Source organism: Aethalodelphis obliquidens, unplaced genomic scaffold (genome assembly GCF_003676395.1).
Source record: "Aethalodelphis obliquidens isolate GAN/ISIS:26980383/991018 unplaced genomic scaffold, ASM367639v1 scaffold3, whole genome shotgun sequence".
NCBI classification, from domain to species: domain Eukaryota; kingdom Metazoa; phylum Chordata; class Mammalia; order Artiodactyla; family Delphinidae; genus Aethalodelphis; species Aethalodelphis obliquidens.
Genome location: NW_020837947.1, coordinates 2581141 through 2601079, shown reverse-complemented (window position 1 = coordinate 2601079; position 19939 = coordinate 2581141). Strand labels below are relative to the sequence as shown.

Sequence of the window (19939 nt, the reverse complement as noted above, 5' to 3'; positions counted from 1 at the left end):
TTTCTGGGGTGAAGGCAGGGAGCAGTAATCGCTACCTTGTTCCAGCAGCCCATCTGCCCTGTTCCCTAACCTGATTACAAACTAAGCAGGATGCAAGAAGCCGAAGGTGATCTAAAAGGAAGTGCTCCTTTCTGGTTTTTCTGGTTTTTTTTTTCTTTACTTTATCTTCAAAGTCAACCAAACAGTGTCATTGTAGCAAGTCAAAAGGCAAGGGTGTCTGTCCCCTGTGGCCCCCTTGCACGCTCAGCTTCGGGGTCTCGGGGCACACAGAGCCCGCCCAGCCGCCCAGCTCTTGCAGCTCCTCTCTGCCGCTGCCCCCCACCTGCACCCCCAGCCTCCCTCCCGCCAAGGCTCTCCAGAGCACCTTCTCCGATCTGCGTTCTACTCACTTTTCAGAATAAGAAGCTTTCTTAATTTTTCATTCTTAGAAAGTCCACACTATATTTTGATTGTCCACACTATATTTTGCACGTTAAATATATATTTGGAGGTTAATATTATATCTAATATAATACTATATTAGATAATATAACTAACTTTCCTTAGCCGTGGAAAGTTTGCAATTATCCTGGGCCAAAAGTGTTAAAATTGGGACCTGAATGAGCGATTTCCTAGGTAGTCACTAGAGCATTTCCACCGTAGGCATTCCAAAAGAGAGTCTTTCAAAGTAAATCCCTCCATCCCTTTTCCTTAAAGATCTGACCGCACGTTTTAAGGAGTAAAAGCCACCTCGGGCAGCCTGGTGTGGCCTGGGTGTCCTGACTCAAAGAATGTCACGGCCTATGTTGACTGCACAGACACGTCAGAGAGGTCCCGGACTCGAGGTCTGGCTAACATCCACCCGAAAACCCCAAGACTGATGATACGGCACACAAATCACCCCAGCGTGTGAGGCAGATTTTTCAGAACTTTTCAGTCTTATTCAGAACCTTCTTTTCTTGGGCAACAGGAGGAAACATGCAGGCCAACAAAGTAAACACTCCTCTGATTTGTGTTTTTGAATCTTATTAATTTAACGTAGGAGAGTAGACCAGCCAAAAGAAAAAGCAGTTCTTCTCCCTAAGAAGCCAGGTCATTTCTACCAGTTCCTCAGCCCCTGGCTACAGGGCTGACACCAGGAACAGCGTGAACCTCTCTGCTTTACAAGAGCTGCTGTTTCCATGAATTATGTTTAAAGTGACAGCAACATGGATGAGAGCGTCACTCCCAGGAAGCTCAGCGTAGCTACAACCTAGGAAAGCTAGCTCCGTGGTGACAGTACTAACTTGAAACAGATGAGTCCTCAGAAGCATGAGGGCGAGGAGGCTGGCAGAGGAGGAAAAGCCTTCTTCCCCCATAACGTAGTACAAACCCCTTTCCAGACGGGGTCCAATCAAAGCCAGCTTATTTGTGTGACATCACAGAATGCCAAGGGCGAACTCTTCCCTGGCCAGGCGCATTTCACCTTCTAAGCGTTTAATAACCTGAGGACACAGCATTATCACGGGGCAATCCCTGTTTTGTAGCTGAGGAGACAGGAGCTCAAAAGCATGAAGTGGCCTGGTGGGGCTGACAGCAGAAGAGGGAAGTGCCCAGGGCCAGGAGAACGGCAGATCCGGGCACATCCAGTGGAGGGAGCGTGGGAGCCCTGGGCCGGGGAAGGGGGCCCAATGCAGGGCGAGGGGGAAAGCACCTCTGCCTGGCCCACGGGGACAGAATCTTGGGGCTCTTAGGGGGAGGGTGGCCTGCAGACCCTAGGGACCTTTGCAAACCAAAGCTCGTGGAGAAAGATAGGCTGCTGTTTGCTGGTCGGAATCAAGTAGGGCTCTCTGATCAGTGGTGTTCCTGGGACCCCTGTTAAGAGATCTCAAGGAACACATGCAAATTACTACTAATAATAGGTACTGCTCGAGAAAAATTATTCTGGCACTTGTTAAAGATGGTGAGGAAGACTTTATTCAAGGGACCACTGCAGCGGGGCTTGCCGCAGGGGTAAGAGATGGAGCTCGGACCCCACACAAGAAGGACATGTGGGGATCTGCAGCAAGGGGCAGGTGCGGGGCGGTGGAGGAGGGCAGTTCCTTCTAAACTGAGCTGAAGGCAGGTCAGGGTCATCTCATCGCACCTGGGGATGTGGGGATGGGGAACTGGACCAGATATAGGGGTGATGAAAGGCCGAGGATGGATCGGGGTGCTCTCCAAATCAGCTCAGCAGAATTCTTGCTAAACCGGGTTGTGCAGGCCCAGCAAGGATGACAGAGGAGCCCGAGGTCCGGCCGAGATGAAACGAGGGGCCGGGGAGCCGGGCTAAAGTTTGAGGGAGGAGAGCTTTGTCAGTGCGCATCTCGGTGGTTCCAAACACTGGCTCTTGCCCACCTGGTGATCAACCATGGTGATGCGGCCACTGCAGTCACCCCCATAGCCCGGGCGGCAGGTTCCCAGGTTTAAGCATAGCTGCACCGCCATTACGTCTCCTTAGCCAACGCATCAGCAGGAAAGGCTTCCTACACAGCTGCAAATCAGATACGATGAACGATATTTTATACTGAATACATTTGTGTCTGAGCCATTTGCTTGATTAAATCACACTGTAGCTTAACAGACTATTTGTTGATAATTCCTACTTGAGTTTAATTTAATAGCTTTTACCAGTGAAAATATATCAGCAAACATATGACGCTGGGGGAAAAATACAACACAACAGAACCCAGCGTCATCGGAAATAAAGGCAGAGCATTCTAGAGAATGCTTTTAGTGCTGCACCGGCTTCACTTACTTAACAAGCACAGAAGCTTGGACCAGAGATGAAGAGCATTTCTGGCTAAACTGCTGGTTACCAACTGGATTTCATACAGAACAAGCTCACCCCCAGTCTCCCTCCATTTGGAAGGAGCGCTCCCCACTGGAGCCCTGCACTGACTGATCCCCGGCTCACAGGCTCACTCTTCACCTCCTGCCCAAGCCCCTGCTCTCTCCCTGCCTCAGGGTTCCGACGCCTCCTACCCACTTATAAACTTGACACATCTAGGAAATCGCCCACCCAGCATGCAAGAAACAGAGCGAAATCCTGGGGAAGCAGCAAGTCAGATGATGTGGACATCAGATATTCCAGTTTTCACTCAGTGTGATTTCAGTTTATTCCTGTACTTCGGAATGCATGAAAAATATACATAAAGAGTCTTTGCTGCATCGAGGTGTGTGGTGGAAGACTCTCAGAATGAATAGGCCAAAGAGGTGGAGAGAAAAAAGGGTGAATCTATGAAACAGACTCACAGACAGAGAGAACAGACTTGTGGTTGCCAAGGGGGAAGGGGTGAGGGAGGGATGGATTGGGAGTTTGCGATTAGCAGATGCAAACGATTATATATAGAATGGATAAACAACGAAGTCCAACTGTAGAGCACAGGGAACTATATTCAATATCCTGGGATAAACCATAATGGAAAAGAACATGAAAAAGAATGTATATATGTGTATAACTGAATCACTTTGCTGTACAGCAGAAATTAACACAACAATGTAAATCAACTATACTTGAATAAAATATTTTTTTTAAAAAAGGGGTGAAGTATGGGCTTCCCTGGTGGCGCAGTTGTTGGGAGTCCGCCTGCCGAGGCAGGGGACACGGGTTCGTGCCCCGGTCCGGGAGGATCCCACATGCCGCGGAGCGGCTGCGCCCGTGAGCCATGGCCGCTGAGCCTGCGCGTCCGGAGCCTGTGCTCCGCAACGGGAGAGGCCACAGCGGTGAGAGGCCCGCATACCGCGAAAAAAAAAAGGGGGGGTGGAGTAATATTTTGGGTTGTCTTTTCACATATTTTTAAATAAGAAACAGTACTTTGGGGAGTTTTCTTGGATGTTAAGGAGAGAAAAGTATGTAATGAAATTGCAAAGATAAGGCAGACCACCAATAAGGAATTAAGTCTAGTGTCTTCAAAACAGAACAAAGCATAAATAGGCAAAACAATAAGCAAGTTAAGTATTCACTAAAATGGACTATTTCTCGTGGTCTTCTCTGACTTTTTGGTGCTGTTATTGCTATCCAAAAGCCCAGCAAAATCAGGATTAACACAGAATTTCTTTGGGTGCATTTACTGAAATTACCTGTAAATTATTTTTAATTAGAAATGGTTTTCCTGGAAACCTCCCAATATCAAGAAGTTACCAGTGAAGGACCAAGAATAAGCTTGAATGTTTAACTTTCCAGGAAGTTTTCTTTCTTTTTCTTTTTTTCATGACCGGAGCCAACACGGCTCTATTTGCTAAGAGTCCCTTAACATTTAATTTATTAGGATACCATGCTTCCTTTAAAAAGGGGTAAGCAATTAAAATATACTCATGTGTGCACATGTTCACACAGATAATGCCTGATTATCTGTGAGCGTTGGAAATCGGAACAGATTGACAATTGATGTAATCAGACCACTGAACTCCAATGATGCCAATAATTTCACAGGACTTACACCCTACATAGCGGGCTGCCATTTACGTGTCTGCCTCTCTCTCTCACTAGATGTTAAGTTCACTGAGGGCAGGGATCAGACCTTTATATCTCAACTGCTTTGCACAATGCACATGGTATACACTAAAAAGTCTGAGTGTGTAGATAATTGAGCTAAGTAATAGATGAAATTCTTCTCCACTCAACAGTTTACCACTATCAATACCCCAGAGAGAGGACTTGTCTTTTATCCTTCTCACTCACCCGCAACTGTCTTTCAGTAAAAATGTCAAAACCAGATGAAATGATAGGTAAACAAAGAGAACCAACTTCCCGTCTTTGGTGATAACCTCAAGCAAAATAAGCGTTCCCTAAATGAACCGACACTGAGTACTGATACGTTTAGCAGATTGGTAGATAAATCTTACCCCGAGTAAACAATATCACTTTTCACTAACTGAAACCCAATATTTCCTCCCAAGCCTTTCCTGGCCAACCTCTCTCAACCTTCCCCAGCCCCAAGGCTAGGCTCTGGAGTTGGCTCACACTTTGGAGGTTTTCCCAGGCTACTGAAGGATGAGTAGGCGGGCTTCCTTCCCAAAGCTCTGCGAAGTCAGGACATTGACGCTGGGGCAGGTCCTGACTCTAGAAGCAGCCTGAGCTCTGGGTGCCGCGGCTCCAGGACCTGCACTGTAATGCATTCTCGGATCCCAGGGTGACAGGCAAGATAAGGAAAAGGACTATCACCATCCCAGCCAGATGACGGACTGGGGCTGTCATCTTAGCAAATGGGGCCAGTCCTATCGAATGAAACAGGCTGGAATCCAGCCTGGGAGGATTGATCTCTGCCTATTCTTCCCCAAGGCACTCAGCAAGGGTGCCTCAACGATTAATTAATTACCAGGCTGGGAGACAGCACGAGCCATGGGCTCCGCAGGCCGTAGGGGCAACCTCAGCTTCAGACAGAACCAGCAGACACTGAACAACATGAAAAATATCAATGAACCCGGGGAATATTTTATCAATATCCATAGCCAACAATGATTGATCATTGATTTTATCACCCAGACTCCGCATTAAGCCTTTACATATGGTGGCTCAGACCCCTCATACTAACCCCGAGAGGCAGGAACTACTACCATCCCCATTTCACAGTGGAGAAAACTGAGGCTTAGGGAGCTTAAGGAACTGCCCTGCTGTGAGATGTAAAAGTGAGAATCCAATTTCAGTAAACCTGATGCAAAGCCCCAATTCACCTGGAACGTTCTAACTTCCAGGAAAGGTTTTCTAGAGTAACTTTAGGTTACGAAGCACATTCCAAAATAGCCCCTAGAGTCGTTTTCTTTTAAAGCTTGTAACAGCCTTCATTCAGGCATCATCTAATACTTGGTAAACGCCAATAACCACGCAACCTGAAATGGCTAAAATTAATAATAAACAGTACATGCTCTTAGAGTAACGAACTCCCTGTCAAACATTTTAGGAGCATAAGCAAGTCATTTTGCTTCCCTGGGTCCCATTTTCTCATCTATGAATGAAATGGACAGTTAGATGAGGCAATGGTTACACCTTCTAGAGGTACTATGGCTCTCAGGCAATGTTGTCAATGACCTGATATCAGAGCTTTCTCGGGAGTGAGGGTCTGGCAGACGCTGAGCCCTGAAACCATTCTAGGCCATGCGCATAGAAATCTGTGCAAGACATCCAAGTTGCCTTTAGAAACCCCCAGAATCATCCTTGTCAGAGTCCAAGATCTAGCCGACTCAGCTGCTGCAATGCTGATACACTGTAAAAACATTTAAGCTGTAATTCATAAACTGATTCCAAATCTGATCAAACAACCCGGCTTCTCTGGTGGTTAGAGTTGACCAAATGCTGAGTTCTAGATCGGAGAGTCAAGTCAAATTTAAAAGCGAGTGTGAAACACTAGGCCTCTCCCTAAAAGCCTTTTTGACAAAGATGATACTGTTTCAACCTTAAAGTAAGTACTATTACTTTCCTGTTAATATCACTAGATTTTGAATGTAAAGAAAACAAAAATTTTCAAAGTCTCTGTGTATATTTTAAAATATAAATTTCCCAGAAAGAGTTTAAAAATAACCACGATTCTTTTTACAAAATGAGTTATCTTTTTCATTAGTCCAAACAGAGGACTACATACCTATCCCTGTTAAGTACTTTATATGTCCTACTTCTCAACCTCAAATTATTGACAAACCTGCCTCCTAATTTTCACAATGTTTGGTGAGTTCTTCTTGGTCTATAATCTGCTCTGACTATACAAACGAATAGACAGGCTTCTTTGGGAAATGATGGAAGGTAGCCGGGCAGGAACACGGAATTTACTGGACTGAAGCACTGGTCAGTCAGTCACTGATTCGATCCCCCACTAGGTGGGGGGCACCATGAGGCCAGCGCTGCTCCGTCTTATATTTTTTGGACCTACAATGCCCAGAAAAGAGCTGCACACATAGGAGGTTCTCAGTAAACACTTGCAGAGTGAATTAGTTGTTCGGTTTTCAGCATGATTCTCAGGTTTTGTTCTCAGGGTTTTTCCTCCCTAGCAGTAGAATGAGGAGAGTAACACATGTCTACCTGGATTTTTCACAAGTATCAACTGCAAGCAGCTGCTGAGAGCATCTGCAAAGAACAGAGCACTGTTATCAGTGCTGGGCATCTTTATCAGACCTTCTGTCCAGCCCCCAGCACAAGCACCTGGGTCAGACAAGTGCTCGCTGACCACATGCTGACAGACTACATTTCCTCCTCGTCGGCTTGACCTTCTGCATAGCTGATGGTTTATTTATAGTTTTATTTTGTATACAGAAATTTTATTTTCACATTGAAGCAACATTGTTTCTAAGCAACACTTGGTTCCTATTATATATATTTTTTGAGGCACTTCCACAACCCGGTTCTCCTTGCCGAACCAGAACACCAGAGGTGAGTATATCGTGCCGAGAGGACTCCTGACTCCACGGCTTTGCCAGTGTTTATGCCCCTCTTCTTAAACGACTCCGGGACTTTACTGCCTCGCCTTGACAAGGACAATAAATGGAAGGAGACAAGGCGCTGAATAATAAACTTGGCATTCCGATGAATAAAGACATACTAGGTATAAAGGTGAATACTTCCTGAGTTTCTATTCTTGTCCACTTTCGTTTTTTGAGTGCCTGAGACCCAGGAAAATGACTTATCTCAGTGAACTTATGCTTCATCTCTGTCAGCATGAGGTTTAAAGCAAGCCCTCCTGCACAATTTAATGAATAGTTGTATTTGTTTGAAAGATATGTTTTACCCTCAGAAACCTAACCTAGTTCTTAAAATTCTGATTTAGTGATATCATAACAGAAACTTTTTAAACAAGTAATTCCCTGTTGCTTTCATGTCTATTCCTGAGCTTTCCCTAAAGCCCTCTTAATTGTTGCAGAACCCATGCCTGTATCTAATATCATGGCAGCCAGGACAAAGAAACTCAAGATGAAAAATGTGACATTGTTCCAATTGATTTGACTTCGTTAGAAAAAAACACATCAAAACCTCCATAGGTGCCAGCCTTGTGGCACAGGCGAGGGCAATGTCAAAAGAAACCTCTAGGCTGTGTCATCACCTCCCACCCCCTCCCCCCAAACCCCACAATGTCTTTTTCTTTTTCTTTTTTTTTACTTAAACATGCTTCACAGTTAGGTCATCTATAGATTCAACCATGTACTCTGGACACTGGGATGAAGAGAATAAGATGTGATTTGTGAAATACAAAACACATTAGAGAACCGTCCACAGATGACTTGGAAACCTGAACATGACATGATGCAGGACCCGAGAAAAGGACACTATTTTCAGGGTCCTCTGGCTTTCGGGACGAATCTATATCAAACCCCGAGCTGCAGAGATATTGCATCAGGCACTTTACTACTGAGCACCGTTTCAGACTGATCCAAGTAAATTGTGTTGCTGCCTTTTTTAAAAAAAAAAAAAAAATCCCTTTTTGTCAATTCTACACTGATTTCAAATACACGAACAACCTACACTACATGGTAGTATTTGTGTGGCTCTGGGTCAAGGCAAAATAAACCCGATCAACACCAGCCTAGGGTGGGGCTAGGCAGGTTCTGTACTTGGGACTTCTGAGGTGCCACAGCGAGCGACACGGGCTGAAAAGCCCTCCCCACCCGGAGCACCCCTGTGGGCACCCAGGGTGACTACCCCAAACCCTGCGCAGAGCGTGTAACAAAATTAGTTAGAAATTCAATGGGGGCAAAGTTTAGTCCCTGTTGAGGACCCGAGGACCGGTCCAGTTATCAGTAAGTCCCAACAATAACGTTCGGTTTTAGGAAAACCGGACCAGCTTTCAACTTTAACTCCCTGACATGGATCTCAGGGTGACCGTGCATGTGACAATAGGAAAGGGCTCGGGATGTATGGCCCCAAGACCCGCAGCATCCTCCAGGGCGCGGCGGGGACCTGGGTACCTGCGCGCTCAGAGGCTAGGGCATTTACCTCGAGTCGGCTAAGACTGGAGCTCTTGGAGCGCGACTTCTTGCGCAGGTACACGGAGAAGAACCTGCGCACGGTGAACTTCTTCATGCTCAGCTCCATCGCCCGGCGCCCAGCCGCGAGGAGCAGCAGGGCCGGAGGACGCGCATCCCCGGCGCATCCCAGGCGCGCGGGGTTAGGTCCGTCTGCGGGCGCGAGCGGTCAGGAAGCCCGGCGCAGCGGCCATCGGCACGGGGCGCGGGCTGCGGGCACAAAGGGCAGGCCGAGCCGGCCACGGCGGCCGGGGGCCCAGCGCTCCCTCCTCCTCCTCCTGCCTGCGAGGACCAGCCCCGGGCAGCCCCGCCCCGCCCCGCCCCCAGCCACTACTGCCAATCAGCACCTGCCGCCCCGCCCGGCCCTCCGCCACTACCGCCAATCAGAGTCCGCCGCCCCAGGCTCTCCCTCCCCCTCCCTCTCCCCCTCCTCCTCCTCCTCCTCCTCCTCAGGCCCAAGGAGGAGCCGGCCCCCGCCACTACCGCCAATCAGAGCCCGCCGGCGCGCCCAGCCACGCCCACCTCCTCCTTCTCAGCCACTACCACCAATCAGCGCCCACCGCCCTACAGCCCCAGGCTCTCACTTCTCCTCCCCACCCCACCCCCTCCACCCCCGCCTCCAAGTACTCGCTCTCTGCGGCTCTGCCCCGCCCACCGCCCCCTCCGCCAATCAGCGCCCTCGGAGGCGCATGCCTGATGAGCCCGAGGAGGACTGCTGCGCCGCGCGGGGAGGGCGGTGAGGCAGCTCAGCTGCGCCTGTCGCTTGCTCTCTGTTCTACTTCGTTGGCCTGTTGGGCTTTTTTCTAGCTTGGGGTGTCATGTTTTCTTTCCTTAAAGCACCCATATACAGACTTTGGAATCATGCTCTTCTGTGCCGTACAAAACTTTAATTGCTGATTAGCAAACACTTCTAGAACCTGGAACAAAAGGGTGGAGGGGTGCACCATGAGCCTGCACACGTGCGCTCTGCACCTCTCCTCGCCCCTTGGCCCCTGCGGCCCTCTTCTTGAGCCCGTCCCCGCGGCCCAGGCGCCCGGCCTGGGGGTCCGCCAGTCCTTGCCCGGGTGACGAAAGGATCCCCACACAGCCCGGGACGCCGGCAGCCAGCTGGGGAAGCCTCCCAGGGCAGTGTTTGGAGAACAAAGACACATCCGTTCTCCATGACCTCCGACTCCATGTATAGAAAATTATCCAAACGGATGACTTATCAGGGCCTAAACACAGAGTGTCCTGAGTCAGGGCTCTCAGAAACCAGCTGCTGGGCTGCAGGGGATTTGCCTTAAAGGGGAACACCCTTTGTTTTTCTTTTTTTCCTAGAAATGCTCACCAGAGGGCTGTAGGCAGTTCCAGATTTGTGAGCTTAGGACTATGTGCAGCCTTTTGTTTTCCTCTTGTGCACTGTCCACGTATTTTTATGTTTAAAACAGGGCCAAACAATCTCATTAGCATACTGCCACCAGCCCCTGAAAAGTCCAGAAGCATTCTTGCACCCGCTGCTGTGTGCCAAGTACCGCTTTGCTAGGCAGATTGTGAAAAATCTACATGTCATATCATCCCTCGGCGTAATCAAAGGTCGCATTACTACTTGTGTCAGGCTATCTTTGCTGAAGTGTGTAAAGGCAGCGGATGCTCCCAGATAAGAACTGGTCAGTTCGTGCTGCATCTGGGTCAAGAGGTGAGGTCAGATAGTCTCCCTGGGGTTCAGTGGTGGTAAGAGTGCAGTTTAGCATCACGATGCCTGGCACTGCCACTTCCTTAACTGATGGGCTTCAGCACACTTGCATGTTCTGTGTTCCCACCGTGCATCCCTAAGATGAAAATATGCCCCAAACCGGTTCCTGCTTCCCACAAGGATTCTTCTGCTGGAGGGCCACTATCCCCACGCTGGGAATGAGCTTCCTACCACCCTGGGTCTCCCGCCACCACCACTCAGGTATCCCAGCTCTAAGCAAACAAAGACACGCCAGGGCTGTGCCACGTTGCTTCTCTGGAAAAGACAGCAGCTGACGGACATCAGACATCAGGCTGGTCACCTGCTCCGAGAATGAGGAAGAAGCCGGCTGTGGGTAGATGGTACAACTAGTCAGAGACAGGAGTATGGTTTGTCAGTGATGCTAGCTCAGGGGCACCCTGCACAGAGCAATAGCCTTGGGGCAGGCTTGTGTATTACCAACAAGAGCATTTTGAGACTTCCCTGGTGGTCCAGTGGTTAAGACTCCACACTCCCAGTGCAGGGGGCCTGGGTTTGATCCCTGGTCAGGGAACTAGATCCCGCATGCTGCAACTAAGAGCCCATATGCTGCAACGAAGACCCGGTGCAGCCAAATAAGTAAATAAATAATTTTTTTTTTTTTTTTTAAAGAGCATTTTGACCTGGTGTAACAGGACTGGGAAGGCAGGGTCTTATGGGACATCCACAATCCCTCACAGCTGAGTGCTACAAAATGGCTCTGCTGAACTTGGACATCTCAAAAGAAAAGAAAAAGCAGCTTCCATATTTCAACTAAGAAATTCATTTCATTGCTAGAACAAGTCTGTTTGCCCTTCTGCCAGTAAAACAGAGGTATATCAAAGTCTCTGGCAATCATTTACCACCAAACCCTCCAGACCACCAAATCTGGGGTAGGTATCAGGGCCCACTTTAACTTGGGTCCAAATGATCCCTAGCAAATTTTGGGAAAGAAAAAGTGAGCTTAATAAAGGCTGGGCTGGTGCCCAGATGATGGGGGGGGGGGGGAAGCTTGGAGAGAAGACCAAAAGCTCAGCAGACACCTGATCATCTTGGGTTTCTCCCCGACTTAAGCACGATCGGTCTGGGACTGAATTCCATGGCTAATGCTGCCTCCAAGAGAGGACCAGACTGGCTGTGTGCTTTCGATTCAGTTGAACACACGATTATGAAGCTCCTCTGAGCACCTGGCCCAGTGCTTGGCCCAGGGGAAACGGACGTGATTATGACGCGGCTCCTGACCTCCAGAAGTTCACGGCCGTGTGTTAGAGAAGGAAAGTGAATAGGCAAATCGGATGCAGGTTTTACATAATGTGAAAGAAACATGTAAGAAAATGCTACAAGAACAGAGATAAATGAGGAGCGAATCCTAACTGGAGAAGCCGAGGAGGCGGCATTTGGGGTGAGCGCCGCGGACAAGGACGCGGGTCCTGGACAGACAGAGGGGACGCGGTCCCCAGCTGCGGAAGAACAGGATTATTGAGAACTTGGAACAAACAGAATTTCATGATTGATGAACGGAAAGTAAAGTTCCTACCAAGTCCCCGATACACAAGAGGTTAATGATTTCAGAATTCCAAGGATGATAACCGACAGCCTTCCAAAGCCCTGGAGCTGCCCCTTCCTGAGAACACAGGACGCCCTGGCAGGAAGGGGAGGGAGGCTTTTGTCAGCAAGGTGACTGGCAAAATCTGTGCCGTTCCACCTTCCCTTCCCTCCACCCAAAGGACCTTCCGGGGTTGGGGGGATGCCCCTCCTTTATTTCAAGCCCCACCATGACAGCTGTGATGTGCTGGGGCCTGCCTTCTAAAGGGGGGAGCAGGGCGGCCATGGCCCTGGGGAGGCACCAGGGGGGACTGCTCACGGAGTGGCCTGCGTTCCCAGGGCTTGTGGGGAAAAGGATACACCAATGTCTCCGACAGATGAGACGTGGCCGTGCAGGAGACGGGCACGTTTGGAGGTCCCTGAGGCCCTGCCCGGCACCAGGCCCAAGGCTGAGGGAAGAATTCTAAGTAACCCCCAAAATGAAAGGCGCTGTCCTGTAAGTGGGCTGCAGCTGGGGAGGGAGGGCACGGGGGGAGGGTCTCCAGCCACAACAACCTCGGAAGAAGACGAGACAGCTGACCATGAGAGAAGGGGTCAGCTGGGCCAGGAGCAGTCTAAGTACGTCTTCATCTCTCCTCTCCTCCCGCTCTGACCCTGAAAAGGATGCTGCAGGCTTCCAGTGTGATGGAAATTCAAGCTGGGCAAAGAGAATGTCTGAGTTTGATCAGTCCTAGGACTGGAAGCACTAACTTCCTGATCAAGTTTAAAACCTAAAGTGAATGCAGTTGTCTCTTGTTCAAGAAAGGGAAGGAAAGCCGTCGAAATTGCCAGGGTCCTTTCACTGTCCACTCTTCCGACAAAGAGTGGAAGGTGTGTGGTGATCCAAGCACACGCCAGGTTTGTGCAACAAACCAGTTACGATGGAAGTGGGCAGTGCGGAGTCGAGAATGCCGTCCAGGGTTGCAACCTGGAGATTCAAATTTAACCCTCAAGGGCCACAGAGGTCAGATGCCCAGCCACGCAGGGTGGGGTGGCAGGGAAGGGAAAGAGCACAGCCAGCCCTGACACAGGCCTGTGGACCTAATTCACTTTCCATGTAACCAAAAACAACAACGACAACTCAAGTTGAGTACTTAAAGTGGTCTCAGCTGGTTCTGAGCCCAGGTGCCCAGCAGAAACACACAGAAATGCTCTCTAGAGAAATCCACATTAAACCCAGGATTCAAAGAATTCCTCGCACACAGTTACCAGGAGCACAAGCTCACAGCCACTGAACGCACAGTTCACAAGGACACGGGGTATCGGCAAAGCCAGCAAGACAACCGACTACAGAATCAGACGCGTGGACTTCAGCTGCTGGACTTAGCAGACGTCGAATGGAAAATTATCAAATCTCACATGTTTTAAGGAAATAAAAGGAAGAAATGAAAATGTGAGGAACAAACAAGAGACTGTGAAAATGAATAAAATACTCTGGAAACGAAGCGACGTAGCCCTGGACACGGAACAGAGGTAGCGGAACATAAATGTCCTCTTTGTTAAAGAGCAAATGCGATACAGCTGCGGCTCGGGGAGCAATAGCTAAAAACGTACAGTGGTAAGAAGCATCGCATCGTGGAATGTACGTCAGAAAGTGAAACATCTTGAATCGAATTTCTACCCACTGTTCCGATTATGACTTCACCTTTGCCCAAATCCTCCGAGCCTTTAGAACTGGGGGTGACTTTGTCGAGCGGACATTTGGCAATGTCTGGAGACGTTTTGGGTTGTCACAACTGGGGGTGACAGGAAGGAGGCTGCTGGCATCTAGTGGGCAGAGGCCAGGGACGCTGATGAATCTCCACAGTGCCCAGGACATCCCCACCAAGAACGATCCCATCCGAAACGCGTCAGCGCTGAGGTCCAGAAAGCCCACACTGTGTGATGAAGGGGGAGCGGGGGAGGGGAGAGGGGAGGGGAGAAACCTGTCTACTTTCCTCACAAGGTTGTCACCTACAAAACTGGCAACTCCACACAGTAAACCAGTATGAGGAAGTGCTCTGTAAACTGTAAAGTGCTCAACAAAGATGCTACTTGTTAAAATCCTGGAGTTTCACACAGAAAAATCAATGACACGTCTGGGAAAGGAGTAGATCCCCCTTTTCTAGAATTTTAACCTGAAAGCTCTCTCCGTTAAACTCTATTGTCCTGTGCAGGGCACGGCCAGTCACCCCACCGCCTGAACCAGAAGATGAGGAATAGCCACTCTGTCACTCCTTCATTCCGTATGTGTAACGACCCAGGCTTGTGACACTTCCTAAGTAGCGTTCCTGTCTCCCTTCCTTCCAGCCCCGCATCAGTAACCATTGGTGCAGGAATACAGTAACTCCTGGCTCAACGCTGCCCCCACCCCCGCCCCGCCCCGGCAACCCGTCTGCAATCCCACTACCAAAGCAATCTGTTTCGAAGCAAACAGCACGCCATAGCTCCAGCGTCTGCAGGAATGAAGTGCGACCCCAGAGCCAGGAGGCCGTGTTCTCCTCCATCACGGTGCCCTCTCCTCCTGGGCCCACTGCGCGGACACCTGTGTCAACAGGAACGTCCAGCCTCCACTGCGCTGTGGCCACTGCCTGGACATCCTTCCCACCCGCTTTCCCACCTTCTTCAAGATTCACTATTGTTGCTGGGAAGCCTAATGGAATCCCCGCACCCACAGGCTGTGCTAGGGAGTCCTCCCCTGGGGTCCTTGTTTTACTTACTATGCTGGGTTACGACTCCTGGCTTCTGCGTGTCTCTTACCCACCTGGAAGCACTCGGGTTGGCCACTGTCTAGAGCAAGCACTCTGTGCGTGCTGGCTTAAAGGGATTCTGTGATGAATGTCATCAGGGATTTGCTGGTTATGAAGATCTGGGCCTACATTATTATTCCATCTCTGTAACACACTGGGAACTCTATGAAACAGACACAGTGAACCCCATCTTATGAGGTGGAGAAACTGAGGCCCAGGGAGGTGAACCAACCGTCTAAACTGACACACAAGAGAAGAATTCAGACAAGGTCTGCATATCCAGGACCTCACAGATTCACAGCGTATCAAGCAATAGTGGCTGGGCACCAAAAGAAAGCACTAGAAGGGGTGGCAACCACGGGGTGACAGGCTGGGGTCCTCACTTCCCTAGACAACTGCACTTGCCCAGGAAACGCCACTGGGGCCAAGGGTCTGCCGTCAGAGCATCTCACAGACAGAAGTCCAGGTGGCAGCCGCCAGTGGCTCCATTATGGCCTTGGGGCCAGGCAGCGTGAGTGCCTCTGGCAGCAGAATGCTGTGCTCTGGGAGCCGAAAGCCTAGGTTTCCTTGTGAAAACTTAGTTTACTCAGGATGCAGCGGAGGGACGCCAAGGTGAGGCGTCTGACTACGCGTCCATGCCGCGGTAGGACACTTGAAAACATTAATGCCGGTGCTCTCACTTGGTCTTTTCTAATGATCAGTGTTTTAAAGGGGGGAGGGGCAAAACCCCCCAGTCTGTCGCGGGAGGCGACAGCATCCGTAGGACTTCCGGGTTTGAGCTTCACTATTGTTCACATGTTGTTACAGGTTGGGTTGTGTCCCCTCTAAAAGCACGTTAGAGCCCTGACCCCCAGGACCTCAGAATGTGGCCTTATTTGAAAATAGGGTCATTGCAGACACAGTAAGATGAGGTCACGCTGGAGTGGGGCGGGCATAATCCAGTGAGACTGGTGTCCTCGTACGAAGGCCACATGAAGGCAGACAGTGGAGGAGGCCACGTGCATGGAGGCAGAGAAGGGAGAGATGCAGCCGTGGCCGGAAGCTAGAAGAGGCAGGAAAGATTCCCTACAGGTTTCAGAGGACCAGCGGCCCCCTGATGCCTTGATCTTGGACTTGTGGCCTTCAGAGGACCAGCGGCCCCCTGATGCCTTGATCTTGGACTTGTGGCCTTCAGAGGACCAGCGGCCCCTGATGCCTTGATCTTGGACTTGTGGCCTTCAGAGGACCAGCGGCCCCCTGATGCCTTGATCTTGGACTTGTGGCCTTCAGAACAATGAGACGATACAGTTCTGTTGTTTTAAGCCACCCTGTTGGTGGGGCTTTGTGTTGGCAGCCCTTTGTTGTGGACACGAACACACTTCTCATCCCACAAATGTTCAGGGAACCTTCATGACAAAGACGGTCAGTAGGAAGGCTCACGACTGAACGGAGAATCTGGAATAACAGTATGTGAGGAAACTGACCTGTGAACAGAGAAATAAGGGCTTTTTCTTGTCAACCTGAGCCTATACATAAATTAGAGAGGAACTTTAAAAGGAAGGGAGTTAGCCGGAAAGAGGAAACAGGTTACAACTATAGCAGGAAGGATTTTTGCAACTTAAAAAGAAAAAAAAAAAAGACCTCTTATAATAGAAAAGTCTCTCAAGACCTGGAATTGGGTACAAAGGAGAATGTGAAATCCTTGCCAAAATTTTTTTTAGCAGGAAATGTTCATCTTTTAAAAAATATTTCATAGACATCTACAGCCTTTCGGGCACTAGATATTTATTTTAGGGATGGGAACTAGATAAGCACATTAAAAAATACGCAGGGACACTAAAAACAAAACCATAGGGGCTTAGGCTCCATGGCGTGTGGTGTCCTGTGGTCCATCCCTCATCATCCTCACGAGAAGGCCACAGGACCAGGCTGGGGCAGGGTGAGGGCATTCTTGGCAATACAGCGGGTTACGTATGTAGAGGCAGATTTCCTGCGATACGTAAAACAGAGGGAAAATCCTCTCTTTTTTTTAAAGCACGGAGGAGCCAATAGTAAGTGGGGGGAAACACACTTAGACAAAGGATGAGCATGAGAAGATGTTCTCCAAAGGTAAGCAGCATTCTGAGCAACATTTGTCCTGTAGCCAGTGTCAATCCCTGTGATCGAGACCCAGGTCTTATCAGGCTCTGGGGAATGGGCGGGTTGGGGGAGAACTGGAGAAAGCCTGGGGCCCATGCGCAGGGTAGGAGGGCAGGTCAGACCCACCCTGAAAGTCAGGACCCTGGTGGGGCAGAGCCTAAGGTAGGCTGGGAAATTCTCTCCCTGCAGGAGGAGAGTTGCTTATGCAGGTGTGAGCGCTGGAAAGAGAAGGAGATTCTCCTTTGATGTTTCTGTGGCTCCTCTTCATGCTAGTGGAGGCCAAAATTCTCACCCTGAGAAACTCCAAGCCACATATTTACTTTTTTTTTCCGTTTTCTTTTTTGCGGTACGCGGGCCTCTCACTGCTGTGGCCTCTCCCGTCGCGGAGCACAGGCTCCGGACGCGCAGGCTCAGCGGCCATGGCTCACGGGCCCAGCCGCTCCGCGGCATGTGGGATCTTCCCGGACCGGGGCACGAACCCGTGTCCCCTGCATCGGCAGGCGGACTCTCAACCACTGCGCCACCAGGGAAGCCCAACTTTTTAAACATCCCAGCTTATAGCAGCCCGAGGGCCACATGGAAGCAAATGTCAGTACTCTGGAGGGGTCTCAAAGTTTAACCACAGAGAAAATTGTCAGGAATATGGGCTCACGATCATGAATTGCTAAACACACGAGGAGGTAAGCCACCGGGAGCAAACAGTGAGTAGGAACAGCGAGTTGCAGAAGCAGACGTGTGAAGACTGCATGTGCTTAATATGTTTAAAGCCCAAAAAGGGGGCCTGAAGACATTACAAGGAAATTAGAGGTTATAAAATGGTCCAGCAGATTTGTAAACAAAAGTAGAACTTTAAAACTAAAACCGTGGGCTTCCCTGGTGGCGCAGTGGTTGAGAGTCCGCCTGCCGATGCAGGGGACACGGGTTCGTGCCCCGGTCCGGGAAGATCCCACATGCCGCGGAGCGGCTGGGCCCGTGAGCCACGGCCGCTGAGCCTGCGCGTCCGGAGCCTGTGCTCCGCAACGGGAGAGGCCACAACGGTGAGAGGCCCGCGTACCGCAAAAAATAATAATAGTAATAAATAAATAAATAAAATCGTAATGATGTAAATTTTAAAATAGGTAGATTAAATAGCACTTTAGACAAAGTCCAAGAAAGAGCTGATAAAGGAAAAGTTAGATCTGCTGAAAATTGACAGAATGCAAACCAGAAAGACACTTCCAGATCAAGAACCTGAGAAAGTTCACTACCAATGAAAACATATGGGGAGAGCTAAACACTCATGGACTGCATAAAAAGAAATAAAAATCAAGTTAGAAATGAAACCTTGATTGAAAAAACAGCATATGCATAAGGAGGGTGATCAGAGTTACAATCTTCTAACGTCCTTGTATTTTTTCTGGAAGTCAATAAAGATGCAGATTACTTTTAGACTAAGTTAAATATACATGCTAAAATTTCTAGAGCAACCAATGAAAAAGTAGAAATTCACTGTGTACAGCTGTCCATTGGTATCCATGGGGAACTGGTTCCAAGACCCCCTCGGACACCAAAATCTGCAGATGCTCAGTGCCTTACGTAAAATGCTGTCGTACCATCGGTGGATCCAAGCTTGGCTGAATCCACAGATGCTGAATCCGCAGATATGGGAGAGCTGACTGGAATTCTTAAATTAACAGAGACAAAAGTATAGAGCAAGAAAATATTCCAGAAGTAGACAAGAAGGAAGGGAAAAAAGAAATTCAGAAAAAGGAGGATAAATGGAAAACACAAGCTGCTGGGAGCGGCAACCACCAGGGGCAAGCGTGTCTCTGCATTCGTCACCCATTCATGCCGAGTGTGTGAGGAACATTGCACACTGAGCATTCTTAACCCATTTCTCAGGCTTGTGTTTGCAGCGAGCAACTTTGCAGGATGAGGTAGCATTTTCCTCCAGGACAAAGAACAGGCTTGCTTACCCCTTGCTATAAACACAAGGTCCCCAAGCTCAGCGTTCCTCGACTGGGATGCAGGTTCACTGTGAGCATAGCATCCATCTGCTTCCCCTTCACTGCACCCTGAGTGGTGGGGGGCAAAGAAAACCAATGCAAATATGGTACTCATGTCACTAGACTGGTAAAGGTCCCTTCTCTCTGATCCTGGAAGCTTATGTCTTCTTGCAACACCCATAAAACAGGAACATGCTAATTGTTAGTTTGAAAGTCACGCAAAGTCAGATCCTAGACCTTACACAAACTAACAGCATAGGAACAAATAAAAATATATCAAAAATTACAATCAGTGTGAGTGGGCTAAACTCTCCAGTTCAAAGACAAACAGTGCCAAACTGGTTTAAAATGAATTTAGTTATAGAGACATTTCTAAAATAAGAGATACAGAAGATCTGAAATAAAAGAATGGAAAAGATATATATCATGCAAATACTAATGAGAGGAGAGCTGATGAAGCAATATAAATGCAATACAAATTACACAACAAGCATTTGAAGATATCAAAAACTCACTACATATTGATGAAGTTTAAATTCACCAGGAAGATAACAATATTTCCAAACTCGTATGCCCCAGATAATAAAGTTTCAAGATATATTAATCAAAAATTGACAGAATCAAGAGGAGAAATTGACAAATCCATTATTGTTTGGGGAAATATCCAACACATCTCGCAATAAACGATAAATCAAGCAGAGGAACAAACATCAGTAAATAGTTGAATAATTAAACAATACATTTAAGAAAGTTGACGTAAAGAATATGTATATATATCCAACCACTTTGGATTGTGCATTCTTCCCAAGTTCATATGAAATATTCACAAAAAGTTGACCATGTTTTAA

The 19939-nt window shown here is 48.7% G+C and overlaps 1 protein-coding gene across 3 annotated transcripts in view; it reads right to left on the bottom strand.

The window, feature by feature from the left end:
* RPS6KA2 (ribosomal protein S6 kinase A2) overlaps window positions 1-19939 on the bottom strand; it is a 298360-nt gene that overhangs the window by 153977 nt on the left and 124444 nt on the right. Inside the window, exon 1 of one of the 3 annotated variants that reach the window (XM_027081423.1) lies at window positions 8918-9263. The exons of the other annotated variants lie outside the window; for them this stretch is intronic. Within the exon in view, the coding sequence (XP_026937224.1) occupies window positions 8918-9016 (99 nt within the window). The 5' untranslated portion in view covers window positions 9017-9263. Of the gene's footprint in view, window positions 1-8917; window positions 9264-19939 lie in introns of those variants that run through there. 3 annotated transcript variants of the gene reach the window in all.